The sequence below is a fragment of the Rosa rugosa genome, chromosome 4, assembly GCF_958449725.1.
Source record: "Rosa rugosa chromosome 4, drRosRugo1.1, whole genome shotgun sequence".
NCBI classification, from domain to species: domain Eukaryota; kingdom Viridiplantae; phylum Streptophyta; class Magnoliopsida; order Rosales; family Rosaceae; genus Rosa; species Rosa rugosa.
The window spans coordinates 37,706,105-37,722,395 of record NC_084823.1 but is presented as its reverse complement, the minus strand read 5'-3'; the positions used below and the strand labels follow the sequence as shown (position 1 = coordinate 37,722,395).

At 39.2% G+C, this 16,291-nt stretch overlaps 2 protein-coding genes across 4 annotated transcripts; one reads left to right on the top strand and one right to left on the bottom strand.

Annotated features, from left to right (window-relative positions):
* Positions 1 to 5,841: 5,841 nt before the first annotated feature.
* On the top strand, positions 5,842 to 9,547 carry LOC133744012 (disease resistance protein RUN1-like). Its single transcript, XM_062172112.1, has 4 exons — positions 5,842 to 6,365; positions 6,522 to 7,629; positions 8,025 to 8,303; positions 8,427 to 9,547. Exons 1-4 carry the CDS (start codon positions 5,854 to 5,856, stop codon positions 9,540 to 9,542), a joined length of 3,015 nt encoding a protein of 1,004 aa, XP_062028096.1. The 5' UTR covers positions 5,842 to 5,853; the 3' UTR covers positions 9,543 to 9,547.
* A 2,653-nt stretch (positions 9,548 to 12,200) lies between these two features.
* On the bottom strand, positions 12,201 to 15,406 carry LOC133744013 (mannose-6-phosphate isomerase 1-like). Of its 3 annotated transcripts, none has more exons than XM_062172113.1 (5): positions 15,254 to 15,406; positions 13,980 to 14,342; positions 13,714 to 13,881; positions 13,127 to 13,339; positions 12,201 to 13,044 (listed from the first exon to the last, which is right to left on the bottom strand). In XM_062172113.1, the coding sequence occupies exons 2-5, from the start codon at positions 14,313 to 14,315 to the stop codon at positions 12,457 to 12,459; spliced, it is 1,305 nt and encodes a 434-aa protein (XP_062028097.1). In that variant the 5' UTR covers positions 14,316 to 14,342; positions 15,254 to 15,406; the 3' UTR covers positions 12,201 to 12,456. The 3 variants fall into 3 exon arrangements, with proteins under 3 accessions (XP_062028097.1, XP_062028098.1, XP_062028099.1); XM_062172114.1 differs by having other exon boundaries at positions 13,980 to 14,346; positions 15,254 to 15,390; XM_062172115.1 differs by lacking the exon at positions 15,254 to 15,406 and having other exon boundaries at positions 12,201 to 13,035; positions 13,980 to 15,173.
* Positions 15,407 to 16,291: the final 885 nt, after the last annotated feature.

Here is a 16,291-nt window from a genome sequence, read left to right as displayed (position 1 = left end):
TTCCCATTGTTAGGGATAGATAAGAACACAGATATTCAGCAGGAATGACAGGAATTGTCGTGGCCTGTCCCCACTATGCCTCATCTCGATCCCCGCTAAAGTGACGAGATCACATATATTTGCTGCAAACATGCCTGCAAGGATGGACGTCCCTACGAGAGGATGTAGCGTTATCCTACACGGAGGTAGGCATCACACCAACGCCATCGAGAGTGGCACTCTGGCGTTATAGGCCTTGACCCCAACTAGGATGCGTGGGAGGCCCGTGGGTTCGACGGATACTTTAGCACAATTCAATCTTTTGATCATCAACACTCAAAATCCGTCTCATGAGAATCTTTCAAATTATGGTTATCGTTAGGGGACGCCTCAATGTCAGAACCAACTCCTGAGATTATAGAGCTTTCTGAAAATTACACTAGTGTACATGAGACGTGGGATAAAAACTCCATCATGATTGATGATGTATTCACGCATTTCATTGCGTATGAGTTTGTTGAGTCCAATGATATCGAACCGTGCTCCGTTGATGAATGAATGCCAACGTAGAGAAAATTAGCCTAAATGGAAAGATATGATCCAGGTTAAGTTGGATTCTCTAATGAAGAGGAAGGTTTTTCGAGCCAGTGATACCAACACCTCCTAGCATAAAACCTATTGACTAATGGGTTTTCGTTAGAAAGCGTGATGAGAAAAAGATATGGCAATCTCACCTTATGGCACAAGGCTTCTCACAAAACGCCCTGAAATCGACTATAATGAGATATATTCTCTCGTAATGGATGTCATTGCACTCCACTACCTTGTTAGTTGGGTAGTTTCTGAATAACTAAACATGCAGCTCACGAATCTGGTCACTACGTATCTCTATGAGGATCTAGATACGGAATATACATGAAGATTCATGGTGAACTTCATTTACCCAAGTGAAGTGGCTCTAGACCACGGAGGGCGTTTGCAATGAGGTTGAAATGCTCACTAAAGTGACTACTTAATTGGGAAGATATATGCCCACGCATTTCCATAAGAAGTTTTAGATTCTATCGTGGTTCATGTTGGTGGCATGATCTTCATTAAAAGCCCTTAAGGAGTTAAGGGAAACCGCTGAACATTTGAAATCTGAGTTCGAGATGAATGATCTTGGGAGAAAACGATTATGTCTTAGTTTGGAATTTGAGGATCGTGTTGATAGATGCTTAGGCATTTTGACAAAGTCAAGCCTTCAAGCACCCCCATGATTGTCCGTAGTCTTAATCCTGAAAATGATCTTCTTCATCCAAAGGATGATGATGAAGACGTGCTAGAGGCAGAAGTGCTCTACTTCAGTAGAATAGGCCCATTATTGTACTTAGCTCAATGCACAAGACCGAACATCTCATTTGTAGTGAACTTTTTAGCTAAGTATAGCTTTGCCTCAACGCGACGCTATTGTACTGTTGATATGGGATTGTTCTATCCCTATAGAGAAATGATGGATTTGGACCAATCATACACCAAAAACGCCGCCAACATGGACCTGCATTCTCTATCCCCACCCCAAAACGACAATAGCGTTTTGGAAGGGTTTGCGAATGTTGGGTACCTCTCTAACCCACACATAGGTCATTTCCAAACTGGCTAAGTGTTCACCATGGGCCGCGATATCTTGAAAGTCTACAGAACAGACTTTAGTCGCTATATCTTCGAACCATGCAGAGATTATTGCTCTTCACAAAGCGGTTCGTGAATGTATATGGATTGGATCCATAATTACATGTTAGAAGTAATTGTGGTTTGAGATCTACCACAGATGAGCATATGAGTATTTATAAGGATAATGCTGCTTGCATTGAACAAATGAAGCATGACTACATCAAAAGCGACAACACCAAGCATCATCAGCAACAACAGACTCTCCTCAAGATCAAAGTGAACAAGGTTCAATCTGAAGACAGTGTGGCAGACTTGTTCACTAAAATCATTGCCTAATTTCACTTTAGAGAAACTGGATTTTTGTTACTCAACAAGGTTATTGATGAGACAACAAGAGGAGCACCATATTTGGGAGACACAAGGGGGAGTGTTCAAATAAATCCAGAATATGTGTCTGACCCAAACTCTAGGTTACTTATGCAAGTTGTAATAGAGTTACTCTTAGAGATAATCTCAAAGAATCTTAATAGATATCCATTCATTGTACTATTACGTTTCCATGTACAACTCTGATTCTATGCTTGTAATCCTCTATATAAAAAGGCCCCAATAATCAATGAAAGCACAACAAATTCTCTTCCAAATATCGATTTTCTTAAACAAAAACAACCTATTATGTGCAATTATCTGATCATTTAGATAACTACCCACTAATCCACTATCATATAATTTTCTAATTTTTTTTTTAATAACTTTTACTATTTTTTTTCTAAGAATTTTTTTTTATATATATGCAGAGCATGTATTTGCAAGCTAGTGTGGTTTTAAAGCACTTTGAAACTTTTTTTTTTCTTTTGATCATATCAACAACTAGTCTTTTGTGAGTCGAACTCACAACCTCCCACTTACAAAGGAGATACTTATGCCACTAGACCAAATGGTACTGGGCAGCACTTTGACACTTGACTTTTTATATCTAAAACATTTTTGTTAAATTTAAAAAGCGTTTTTAAATTTAAACAAAGGAACATGAGTTTTTAGTATTTTTGGTACGACTTCAGTTTATACACGTCATTATGAGTACTGTGTTAATCACAAGACTACTTCAGAATTCTCATTTTTGTGGAGCTTCCTTTTTTTGTTTTACTCTTCCCCTTTTGATCCCCTTCCTCACGCTCAATTATCTCCTCCATTGAAAAAACGCGTTCGTCCTGTGGAAAATTAAGGGGGGTGTATTCATTTAAGAGTCTACAAGATTTTTTTGTATTTTGAAAGTCTATGGGTATTCAATTGAGATTTTAAACAATCCTTTAAAATCTTGATGTATTCAATTAAGATTTAAAATTATCCATTCAAATCTGCAGATATTCAAAAGTATACGGATTTTTAAGTATTTCATTAAATGCTGGGTTTTGGAGGATTTTATAGTGCTTTTTATACATATCAAAACTCAAAAACAATCCACCACTTTCCAAGAGATTTTGATGGATTCTTTCTCACTCAAAAAATGAAGAAGCTCTTCACCAAAAAAAAAAAGAAAAAGAAGAAGAAGAAGAAGAAGAAGCAGCTCTCAATAGGTGACTCTCATCCATTTTGTCTTAGACCTATATCTTCCCACTATCCTCCTCTACCTCTGCTCTCATCTAATAATTTTTTTATTTTTATCACTATAGCTCTGGAAGCCTTAATCCTTATAGCTATATAAGCTCACTTTCAATGGTATTGCTAAGATGATACATACACACATGTTTCTTTTTTTTGAATCAAACCCAAAACCGGGTGCCGATATATATACATATATTCATCTAAAACCAGAATAGGCCGTTACATACACACATGTTTCTTTTGTAAATTAGATATGAAATAAATTATGTCATTAGTTTATTACTTTATTTTTTGTGTAACATTTTGGTTGATTAGTTTTCTCTTATTATTCATATATCATTATACACAACATAAAGAATGGTAGATTGCCATATATATATATATATATATATACTTTTTTTTCACTGATATAGCATTATAGTTGGATCCATACATCCATTGCTTTTAAAGAAGAAGAAAAAAAAAATTAACCTACCAAAAAACATCATAAGAACTTGTAAAATCTAAACAAATACTAGTAAATCAATCCATTAGAATCAATCAAAGTCCATATGGAATTTAAACAATCCGTGATTAAGTAAATCCATGAATTATAAAAAGGGATAATGACCATTTACACAATTTTGGGGTTAATTAACCCCACTTACCCAAACACTCTAAGAGATTGCCCACTTACCCAATAATTTATATATATTTTGCCCATTTACCCAATAAGTATTTTTTTATTGCTTTTTATTTATTTTTAGGACAATTTTGCCCTCTCCTTGTTTGTTACTTAGAGAGATAAGACATTGGAGACCTCGCCGGACTCCGGTGACCTGTGACCGGCCGTGAACTCCGGTGGCCGGAATCCGGCACCGGTGACCGAAATTCTGAATCCGGCAATCGGTGACCGAAATCCGGCTACCGGACCAGTGACCGGATTCCGACATCCGATTTTATTGCCCCCTAATAATACTCAATAATCATATTATTGCCCCCCAATAATCATGTTATTACCCCCAAATAAACATATTATTGTCCCCCAATAATTATATTATTGGCCTCCAATATTAATATTATTGGCCCCCAATAAACATATTACTGCCCCCCAATAATCATATTACTGCCCCCCAATAAACATAATTCCGATCAATACAAGTCAAGTTTACATATCCAATTAACCCAAATAGATAATCACAACGTCTGAAATTGAAAAAAGCTGATTAAGGCTATGCTTGTTGATTTTACGTTCATCGGGATTCGTGCTGAGAGCATCTTAGAATATAACCGCGAACCCCCATTTCTTTAAGCTTAAACCTTTCAAGCCTCACAAGCTGAACCCACTCAGAGCTTCCGGCGAAGATAATGGGAGCATTGAAGAACCTAAGAAGCCTGGTCGCCGTGGCCGGAAAAAGACCCCAACTTCCGCTTCAACTTCACCACCGAAGAAAACCCAGCGCTCCAAAAAAGCCCAAGTTAAAAATGGCCCGATAGAACTAGAACCCGAATCTTCATATCCGGAGCTCGAAGATTACGACGACGGCATCGATTTCTTGTACGACTACCCGCCCTTGGTCTGCTGCTTCGGGGCAGCCCAGAAAGAGTTCGTCCCGACGGTTTGGGTCTCTGACAACCCGATGGACCCGGACATGTACAACTAGTGAAAGATGCTCCAGTGGCACTGGGAGACCGGCGATCTGATTCGCCGGAGGCCTGGGTTGAGCGTCAGTGAGAGAGAGAGAGAGAGAAGCCATCGCGGTCTAGGTTGTCGGAGTCGTCGAGCGCGGCGGAGTCCAGTGACAAAAAGAGGCCAAGAGAGAGAGAGTCTGAGACAAGTTGAGAGAAAGAGAGAGAGTCTGAGACAAGTTGAGAGAAAGAGAGAGAGAAGTCGGTGAGGGGGGAGGAGAGAGAGAATAGATCGAAGAGGGGAGGGGGGAGATAGAGAGAGAGATGAGTGTAATTTATTAAATTAAAATGAGGGCAATACTGTCAATAGATGTTAAATTGGGTAAATGGGAGTAAAAAACTCTTAGTGGAGTAAGTGGACAATTTTTACCCCAAAATTATGTAAATGGCCATTATCACTTATAAATTGTGTAAACTCAAACAAAACCTTTTAAAATCTGAATTGAATACACCCCCTAAGACCCACGCGCTGTATAAAAGTCTTGCACTTCTTGTTTGGAAATTGCTTTCTCTATTTCCTTTTTTATTTCTCTTCCTCTTTAGATTCCCTTTCTCATGCTCAATTATCTCCCCCATTAAAAAAACGTTTTCGGCCCACAGCGCCCCTCCCCCCAATTAACCCCACAACGTGTTCCCTTAAGTTGAGGGAGTTGGTGCGGCATTCGAAGTTCGGGTGGCTTGCTTGATCTATTTCCTTTTTTGTCCACACTAACCCCACATTAAAAAAACGTTTTCGTCCCGTTCCCTTGTGGTTGAGGGAGTTGGTGCGGCATTCGAAGTTCGGGTGTCTTTGGTACCGGCCGGCCAGAGGAAAGAGACAGAATAATAAGGCCCACACGCTGTGTAAAAGTCTTGCACTTCTTGTTTGGAAATATATATTGAGCCTGCCTTTAGTAAGGAAAATACAACTGTGAGTCATCTGAGCCTTCTTTCCTTTCCTTCTGACCAATGGCTACCAGCAGGAAAGCCGATGAGGCCTCCTCTTCATCCTCCTCTTCATCCTCAAATCATTGGATTTATGAGGTTTTCTTGAGCTTCAGGGGAGAAGACACGCGAAAAAACTTCACGGACCATCTCTACCTGGCCTTAAAGGAGGCTGGAATCAATGCTTTCATTGACGACAAACTGGAGAGGGGAGAGATTATAGATGAGGAACTGATGCGGGTAATCCAAGGGTCCAAAATCAGTGTCATCGTCTTCTCAAGTAGGTATGCGGACTCCAGTTGGTGTCTTGAGGAGCTAGAGAAGATCATGGAGTGTAGAACAACACTGGGACAGCTAGTCCTTCCAGTATTCTATGATGTTGATCCTACAGATGTCCTGAAACAGAGTGGTAGTTTTGGAGAGGCATTTGATCAGAAACATGGAGACAAACATGAAGATAAGGTCAAGAGGTGGAGAACTGCTCTTACTGAAGCTGCAACTTTGTCTGGCTGGGATCTTAACACCACAGCTGATGGGTAAGATTTACTACTAATTCATCTACCTTAATTGCCATCTATTATCCGTAACTGTAATCGTATAGAATATTTGTAGTACGTATCAATTCAATTTGATCTTCTAGTTGGATGATGAGTCTACTTCTGCTGTACGTGCTGACTTATTGTTATTGCCAGGCATGAAGGGAAACTTATCAGGATGATTATTGAGGAGATCACTAAATATCTCAATAACACAGACTTATATGTAGCAGACAATGAAACTGGAATAGACTCTCGTATGCAAGATATTATTTCTCTTTTAGATGTTGGAACATCACATGATGTTCGCATTGTTGGAATTTGTGGTATGGGGGGTATCGGGAAAACAACAGTTGCAAAGGCTCTTTACAACAAATTTCGTCAAGACTTTGAAGCTTCAAGTTTCCTTCGTGATGTCAGGGAAACTACTATGCAGAACAATGGTATGGTTAGTTTGCAAAAAAGCCTTCTTTCTGATATCTCTAAAACAAGCATCACCGAGGTAGGTCATGTTGACAGAGGGATCATTTTGATAAGAGAGAGACTCGGATGCAGAAGGGTATTCGTCGTAATTGATGATGTCGACAAAGTGGAGCAATTGAAGGCATTAGCAATAGACCGCGACTCATTTGGCCGGGGAAGCATAATGCTTATAACAACAAGAAATGAACATTTGCTAAAGCAATTTGGAGAGGATTCTATATATCAAGTTCAGGTGATGGATGAAGAAGAATCTATCAGACTCTTGAGTTTGCATGCCTTTAAAACTCGTTGCCCCCCTAATGAAGAATATCTTATACTCTCAAGAAGGGTTGTTGATTGCTGTGGAGGTTTGCCACTAGCTCTTAAAGTTCTAGGTTCTTTTCTATTTGATAGAAACACAGAATTTTGGGAAAGTGCAATCCAGAAATTGCATACAATTCCTCAGCCCGAAGTTCATGAAAAGCTCAAAATAAGTTTTGATGGGCTAAACGATGATACAGAGAGGGACTTATTCCTTGATATATCATGTTTCCATATCGGGAAGGCAATGGACTATGTCAAACCAATATTGGATAGTTGTGGCCTTTTTCCAGATTCAGGAATTCAGGTCCTCATTCAACGTTGCCTTGTAACTGTAAATAAGGAAAACCAGCTGATGATGCATGATTTGCTTCGCGACATGGGTAGAGAAATTGTCCGTGCAAAATGCCGTGACAACCCTGGAAAATGGAGTAGGGTGTGGCACTGGGAAGATGCAGTAGAGGTATTGAGGGATGCATCTGTGAGTACCTTCCTGATCAAACTTCATGTTAATTAATTGCATATACTACAATAGTAGCATAGGCATCCATCATCCAATTAGTATGCCCCATTTGTGTTTGAACTCGTAAATTTAACTCTGATAGTCTGATTCACTGATTGTATGATTCAATACTTTTGAATGCAAAATATACTTTTGAGGGTAATATGGGCTTACAGTTCCTGGTAATACCTGAAATGTGCATGTAATGCAGTCAGTTTCTTTTTCCACATCATCTTATGTAACTCGATAATGTATGTCAATCATGTACCTCTCTTGTAGTTTAGGCCTGCCTGCATTCATGAATCCGCTTATGCGTAGGAAGTTATGAACTCTTTGCACATGCAAATAACCCTCTAGATGCCTTTTGTTTACAGGGATCTGATGAAATTCAAGGACTCACTCTAGACCTGTGGAGATTAAATTTAGAGAAAGAATTTAAGACAAAAGCATTTGCAAAAATGAAGAGCCTGAGATTTCTCAAACTCCATGGTGTAAAGCTCATTGGACAGTGCAAATATCTCCCCAAGAAGTTAAGATGGCTCGACTGGAATGGATTCCCTCTAGAGTTCATACCAAAAGAGTTCAGTCTAGGAGAAGCAGTTGCTATCCACCTGCGAGGTAGCAACCTCAGACACGTTTGGGAAGATTCTGGGGTATTTTATTTACTCAACCAATTTATTACTTCTTTCCTTGGTTTTGTTCACAACATCACGCTCTCTTAATTTCTTTTCTTTTGGGATTTTGATTTCTGTTTTTGTTTTAACCTTGTCTAACAGCTCCTTGCGAAATTGAAGATTCTTGATCTCAGTTGTTCCTTTTCCTTAAAACAATCACCAGACTTTTCAACTATTCCCAATCTCGAGAAGTTAGTCCTCAACAGCTGTGAGCAATTGGCAGAGGTTCACCAGTCCATTGGAAGACTCAAAAGGCTTTCTTTTGTTGATCTTAAGGACTGCAAAATTCTTGAGGAGCTTCCAAGGAGTTTCTATAAGTTAAAATCTGTAGAAACTCTTGTTCTTGATGGCTGTGAAAGATTTAAGAAATTGCACGAGGAAATAGGGGACATGACATCGTTGTCTACTCTGAATGCAAATTGCACTGCCATAACAGAACTGCCATCTTCCATTGTGAGATTAAAGAACCTGAGCTGCTTACATCTACAATCTTGGGATCCCACTGATGCAGATTGGGAAGGGATTACCTTGAAATCTCTCATGTCGACACCTAATTTCCGTATTCTCAATTTACCTCCTTCCGTTCAAGGCTTAAGCTCTTTAGTTGATCTATCTATCAATTGCTGCATTATAACTAATGTTCCTAAGGATCTTGGAAGTCTATCTTCCTTGGAAAGTTTAGATATACGACACTGTTACTTGCAAAGCCTGCCAAGCCTCAGTGCCCTGTCCCAGCTTGTATACCTACGCTTGCTTGATTGCAATCTTACAGATGAATTGATAAGAGTTATGGATCTTGGGAGTCTATCTTCTTTGAAATTGTTGCATCTAGATGATAACAGTTTCAGTAGCCTTCCAAGCCTCCGCAGCCTTTCTAAGCTTGTCAATCTAAGTTTGAGAAGTTGTACAAACCTTGTTGCAATTCCAGATTTACCGACAAGTCTGAAGAACATCTGCGCCTCGGACTGCACTGCATTGAAAATAATGCCCGACTTTTCAGATATGTCCAATATGAGACAGATGTGTCTAGATGGATGTGCCAAACTCGTTGAGGTTCTAGGCTTGGATGAATCTTTGAAAAGCTCCATGACGCTGCTTGAATTGGGAGGGTGCACAGATCTCACTGCCACTTTCAAGGAGAAAATTCTACAGGTCTCTCTCTCTCTCAAAATAATCTTGCTGTTGCTTCTTGCATGGTATAGGGATGGAATTTCATAGGACCTGCTGACATCAGATATTGGATAAATGGTGAGATCATGGTTCAGGGACCTGGTGGCATATTTCTCCCTCCGAGTGACATTCCTGAGTGGTTCCCGTGGGTCAATGAGGGTGGCAGAACAAATTTTCAAGTGCCTGAAATTAGGGGGAGTATTGTAATAGCCATCACTCTGTGCTTCACTTTTGAACAGGATGAATTTGACCTTGAACTTCCATCTATTGACATTTTGGTTACAAACCATACCAAGCTCGCTACATTTTCCACTGAGCCTGTGGAATCAGGCTCTGAAAGCAATTGTTTCAAGTTTCTTTGGCTGGGACATTTACCCAGCCATAAGTTCAATTTGGAAGGAGGCGACTTGGTTGAAATTTTGATAGGAAGCACGTATGAATTTTTCGAAGTGAAAAAATCAGGGGTCAGTCTAGTTTGGGACACCAAACAGCCAGAGTTCAGGATTGATGCTGACACAGTAGACAGGATGTGTTTTTCTCATCCATATACTGGAGGCAATAATAATATGGAATAGACCTGTTCTGCTTCATGCATTAATCTTTCGATCTTCTTTTTGCAGGTAGCAGCATGTTTGAGTAAGGCAAAAATCGGCTATATGTTTGGTGGAGTATCCATTTTGCTGAGTTATGGAAATGATAAGTTCCTGCTGTTCGTTGTGTATCAACACATTTCCATTCTGCATCAGTTAGTACTACTTTGCAAATGGGAACATAAAAATATGCATTACTAGGAGTTCAGAATTTTTGGATATTGTGAGTTCATGTGAAGGATTTATTAAATGCCATAATTAAATCTTAGCATTTCTGAATGTCGTCAATACTATGATTAGTTAACATATGTATCAAAGATGAAACCGTCAAAGTTAAAGTTGGAGCAGTTTTATGCTTTCGATTGCTAGTTGGTAATGTCCTTCAGGACTGTAAATATGATTGGTAACTTGGTATTGTTTTCTTATCATGCTATGAAGGAGTCACTAACAGATATAATAGTTTGGAAGGGCCAAAGACCCTTCCAATAAAACAACCCTTGAAAACAATTTGTATAGCTAGTTCTTTCAAGTATTGCTTGACGAATGGAAGATTTTGAGCAGAAAAGTACTAGTTGTAATCAGCAAAGGCACTCCAGTATACAACCTCTTACTACGTCTACACGAAACGAATCCAAACTTGTGAATGTTACTATCAGAATCAATCCTCCCCTTACGCTGTTACTGCTGATATCTATCATCTTGCTGCCTCAACAGAGGAATTCCTTTAGAAATTCTGTCACTGAGGGCAATGCTCTCTTCTTTCAAGTGCCTCAAATTAATGGCTCTAATGCACTAGGATTGACTGTGCGGTGCTTGTTCTCCAAGTATAGGCAAGTCGAAAGAGATGAACTTGATGTTATTTTAATCTGTAACCACAAGTTCAATCGGCCGGGAAAAATCGCAGCTGTTTATTCTTCGGAAACACATTCCAAGGTGATGAAAACTGGGTGAATCTAGTTGGGCCGACATTCAGGGTATTAGATTAGTGTATGAGGTTTTTTCCTATCACATTGATTCAAATCGTGCATCCTCTCTCTTCGTTAATAGAATAATTGTTAGAAAACTAATTCACAAATTGCTATATCTAAAAGATAAATATAGAGTTAAAATACCAGACAGAAAAAGGAAGCAAAAAAAACTTTACAGATTGTGATCGAGGCTAGAACATGGTTCTATCCCCTTAAGACGAAATTGCCTCCTCGCCGGTGCTTGAAGGGTTAACGGCAAACGTCTCCCAGGAGTACAACGATCAAACTTTCCTCTAGAAGAAGCACTACAATCAAGGATCAACAAACACAGATTGTGTTTCTCTCTCAATCTCTTAGACTCTAATATGGAATGCAGAAAGTTTTTGAATACTGGATAATTTTTCTGATGCAAAAGTAAGTTGCAAAGTGGTGGGATTGCTTCTGTACATATAGGAGTCTGATGCATCTATTTGAAAGGACATACCTTTCTGCACAACAACTTCTACGTTGCTTTTAGTTTGGAAGGTTGTAACCTTTGGATAAAATGATCAGTTACTTCTTTCATATTTAGTGTAATATTGCTATGCCTATAAATAGGTTGTTGATGTATTGTTCACAATCAACAGAGAATACACAATGTAGCCCATTCAGTTTTATACGCTTTCTCTCACCCCTTATCTTCCTTTTTCTCATCTTCTTCTTCCTTCGGCTTTGATTCATAGCTTAGCTTTCATGGTATCAGAGCCAGGTTATCCCACGTGTGCATGCCTCACGTCCACACGGGCTCCACGTCACCCAAAGTTGTCCACGTGTATGGCTTGAAAATTCACCACACGTGCGGGGGCGTATTGAGAATATATACATCCCACATGGGAAAAATGGGACATTGCCTATGAGTTTATAAGGGTTTGGGCCACTCCATCCATTGCCAATTGGTTTTGGATGTGAACCCCAGATTACTTTATCATATCAGAATTCTTAATTTGAATGTAACAATAATTTCATGTAAATTTACTTTCAGAGATCAACTGAGAATTAGAAGCTGATAGTGTCTAACTTCAAGGGAAACAACGATCCACTGCCAAAAAATATGTGCTATTTCTTATGCTCATAATCAAGTCGTAAAGCATTAAGTTGGCTACTGCAGATTTGATGTGAGAACTTTCTGTCTTGAGTTTGAATGTATGGCTCTCCTGAAGAACATTACATTTTTTTTTTCTTTGCCAACAGTTTAGATCGATCAATTCTTATTTGTATAGCACTTATTCTACATACATTGCAAGACACGTACATGACAGTGCTAATAGTATTCCATATTACTATCAAACATGCTAAATCATCAACTTGTTTGCCTTCCCCAAATGCTAAAATGTGACGCTGCCACGCTGGATTCTGGAATTGAATTTATGGGACTTGAAAGAACATGCTGTTCACTCCGGCTCTATATATGTGCAACTCAGATGCACTTGTTATGCTAATCTCAGTATCTGCAGGCACGAAAAGAACCTCTCCTTGTGTGATATTTATATCTCCTGTAAAATTGCTTGTATATATGATTCCCTCCCCAAAAGTGACGACGAAAATGGAAGGACCTTGGACTGCAGGAAATTCCACAGATTCTCCCTGGAGAAGATGGCATCGATCAACCTCAAATTCGTCAAAAGGTGGGAGGTACCTTGTCACATAAGAATTTAAGGCAACTCCTTTCAGGATTTCAGGGCAGCCCTGCTTGTATGTGAGCATAGAACAAAGGGTTTTCACATCCCGATGCTTGGGAGTGAGGCCGGCCCTGACTACATTGTCAGAAGTTGCCATGCACTCGACGCAGTCACCGAACATATAGGCATGGGGTTCATTTGCTCCGAGGTATAGTGCTTCTCCTGGATTAAGCTTGACATAGTTGAGAAAGAAAGCAGACATGACACCCACATCATCTGGATATTGCCTTTCCAATTCCAGAACCAGTTGCTCCTTTTCTGTCAACTGCCTCACCTGATCAAATCAATATTAAACAGTGTAATCGACTTTTGAAGAAAAAAAAAATCACTGATTGTTCAATGTTGGAGTTACTGACCTGATTTTCCATGTGTAAACGATTTTTCAGTTTAGTTGTTGCTGTAGTTACAATCTCTTTGGTTGCTGACATGAGTTGGGTAAAAATCAAACGCATAACAGACTTGACTTTATCTTCCCCATCTGCATTTGTGGTGTCAAACACTTGGTTTGCTACTTCACTACCAACCACTTGTACAATCTCAGGGACATTATCAAGCACACCCTTAAGCTCCTGGAAATTATTAGTCAATTAAATCAGAAATATTTATTTTGCAGTATTTATATTAATAAAGGGTGGTCTGTGGTCACACAGATATTAAGCTTTTTGACCTTTTTAGCATTATGTCAAATTTCTGGCATAATGACATTTTTTGGGCCCCAAATTAGGCAATCACAGTTACAAGTCAATTACTTGTTTAATGACCAAAACAAAAGAGAACAGAGGAAGCACGTAAGCATTCGAAAGCAGTAATGATTATCACGAAAAGGATCGGATCATCAGGAAACAAGCAATTCGGCTAGCAAGAATATCTATGCTGAGAAAAACAAAGGGTGTCAATTGTTCATATCTTACAAATGTGATAGTGACAGGATGAGGATATGTACCTCAAGAGTGATAAAGCCACAAAGAGCCTGAAAATGTGTTATAGCAAGTGCCATCTCAGGCTTGTGATTATCGTCCTTGTAAGCACTTGGCATAAACTTGTGCAAAACCTTGGCCAAGTCCTTATCCGGATGTGCCTGTATCGACAATGCCTTTCTCACAGAAAGCACCTAATTCCCAAGCAAGGACGAAACCATTACAATATTTGATTTGAATATATTGATGATTCTGATGCATAACTGAATTAGGACAGTAATGGCAACAGTACCTTAAACAAGAAAGGGAGGTCAGAGCCCCACTTTTGGACGACTTTATGACCAAGCAGCTCATTTGAGTTGGCTGAAACCCAGTCTTTGAGGGACATAGACATGCCATTGAGATCCTGATGAATCAAGAATGAGGGTCCAGAATCATGGGTTCCCATCCAAAACTCGGCATAAGGCTTTTCCGGCTCAATTTCAGAGCCAGAATTGGAGGCATAGAGCCTGGCCACCTCAGAGTCCGGGCCTATCTTCCCCCAATCATAGTTCTGAACAGAGCAGCTCAGCCTCTGAACACTCCTCTGCCTCGGCTTCATTGATTTGTGGATCAATGACTTCTCCATTGATCAATCTGGGCAATCTGTTATTGACTGGCTAAGCAATTAGCAAGTGAGAAACAGAGCAACACCCGTGTTATATATTAGAATGGAGATGAATTGTAGAGGAAAGGTTGTGAATATCACTCAAAGTGAAAGAGAATGAGATGCTTGTGAGCATAGGCATATATCATGTGGTAGTTGCTGCTTTTGAAAGCGTTTGAATATTTAAGGTACAACCAGAGTGTGGGAAATTTACTTACTTTGAGATAGAGAAAGAAAGAGAGGGAGAGGGAGTGAAGATGAAGTTAAGAGCAGGAAAGAGATATAGAGGACAGTGGCACCGGTGGTGGGGACGGTTCGATTATGACGATGACCTGACTTTATCCACAACCTTATTATTATTATTCAGTTTCATATTTGCAGGAAATTTCCTACATTCCCAACGTAGTGGAATGGAACAATTCTAAGGGGAATTTCGTGTACTGGGTTAGTCATCTGTACCACCACCAGGGTCATAAATCTCGAAAATCAAAGCTTGTTTTTTTTTTTTTTTTTTTCTAGGTTAAAGGAGGGAAGCTTCCTGATCAAAACCCAACAAGACTAACATAAGAGAATCAATCCCGTCTATATACGATTCTCGCATTCGTTACATCGCTGTATCAATACGCTAATCGTAACTCAATTCCTTATTTGGTAAATTAGGAGGACGAGTCTACTAATATGATAATCTTCTCGACCACTTTGCATGGAAGAAGACTTTTCCAAGACTGAATTGGCAAATTCAAAGTTGAAATACCAAAGTTTCTTGTTTACCTTTTTTTTCTGTTCATACAATAGTAAAACGGTAAAATTTGTTGATTGAAAAAGACAAAACCATTGAGCACCATTCAAATCAAGCGGTACCCAAACGTCCACCAAAGATGAAAGCGAAGGTCTGGGAAGAAGAAGAAAAAAGAGCGTACCAGTGAGAAGAACTTGCCGTTGCTGTCACGGTCACCGGGAGAGACTGAGAGAGAATTAGAGAGAGAGAGAGAGAGAGAGAGAGAGAGAGAGAGAGTTAGGGTTGGTTTGGGAGAGAAGGAACTATCTCCATGTTGGTTGTTTTTAAAGAGGAAAGTTTTTACAACGGGGATGAGCGCCAAGCAAAGGAAATTCTAAAAGGGGGTAACCGAATCTACTGCTCCTTCGACGTGGTACTCTGTTATTTTAACACGTGTTCTGCAACGCGTTTCTTGTGGGATTCACATACTTTATCGTCCACGGGGAGTGAATTTCCTTTTTCAGGAAGTCTGGTATAACTGCAACATACTTTATCGATCGAATTGGGTTTTGATCGGGACTCAATTGAAATGATTATACTCACTCCGGCTCAAATATTAATGATTTGATATTAAAAAAATAATAATAATTAAAAATTGCGTGGACATGTATACAATATATAAAATTATTAAAAAAAATAAAAATCAATGTTTTGAATTTTTAAATTTGATTCACCTGAACATTTAATGGGTTGAAATTGAATTTTCACACTCCAGAATTTTAATAAGCCATTCACATCTTTCTTAGCCCAAACAAAGGAATAGTATATAAGAATGAGGCATGAAGATGGACTTATTGTGCAAGAGAACTTACTAAAATTGGAGACAAGACAACAAGCAGTGCATGAAACACACAATTACAGAAACATAGAAACTTAATAAAAGTGGAGACAAGACAACCACCGGTGCATGAAACACACAATTTACAAACACATAGAGAACTTATCAAAATTGGAGATAAGACAACAAGTGGTGCATGAAGCACACAACTTTACCAACACATAAAAGAAAACATGCAGTACACATTACATGAATGTAAAACATCCGGTATACATTGATCAAAGAAAATTAGAATTCATAATGACACAGTCGGAATGATAAACTAGGTTTACAAGCGATAAACCTAAACAAAGGGGTCTGGAATCCACCAGAGATAAAAGAGAAAATTCTCTATTTGATTGA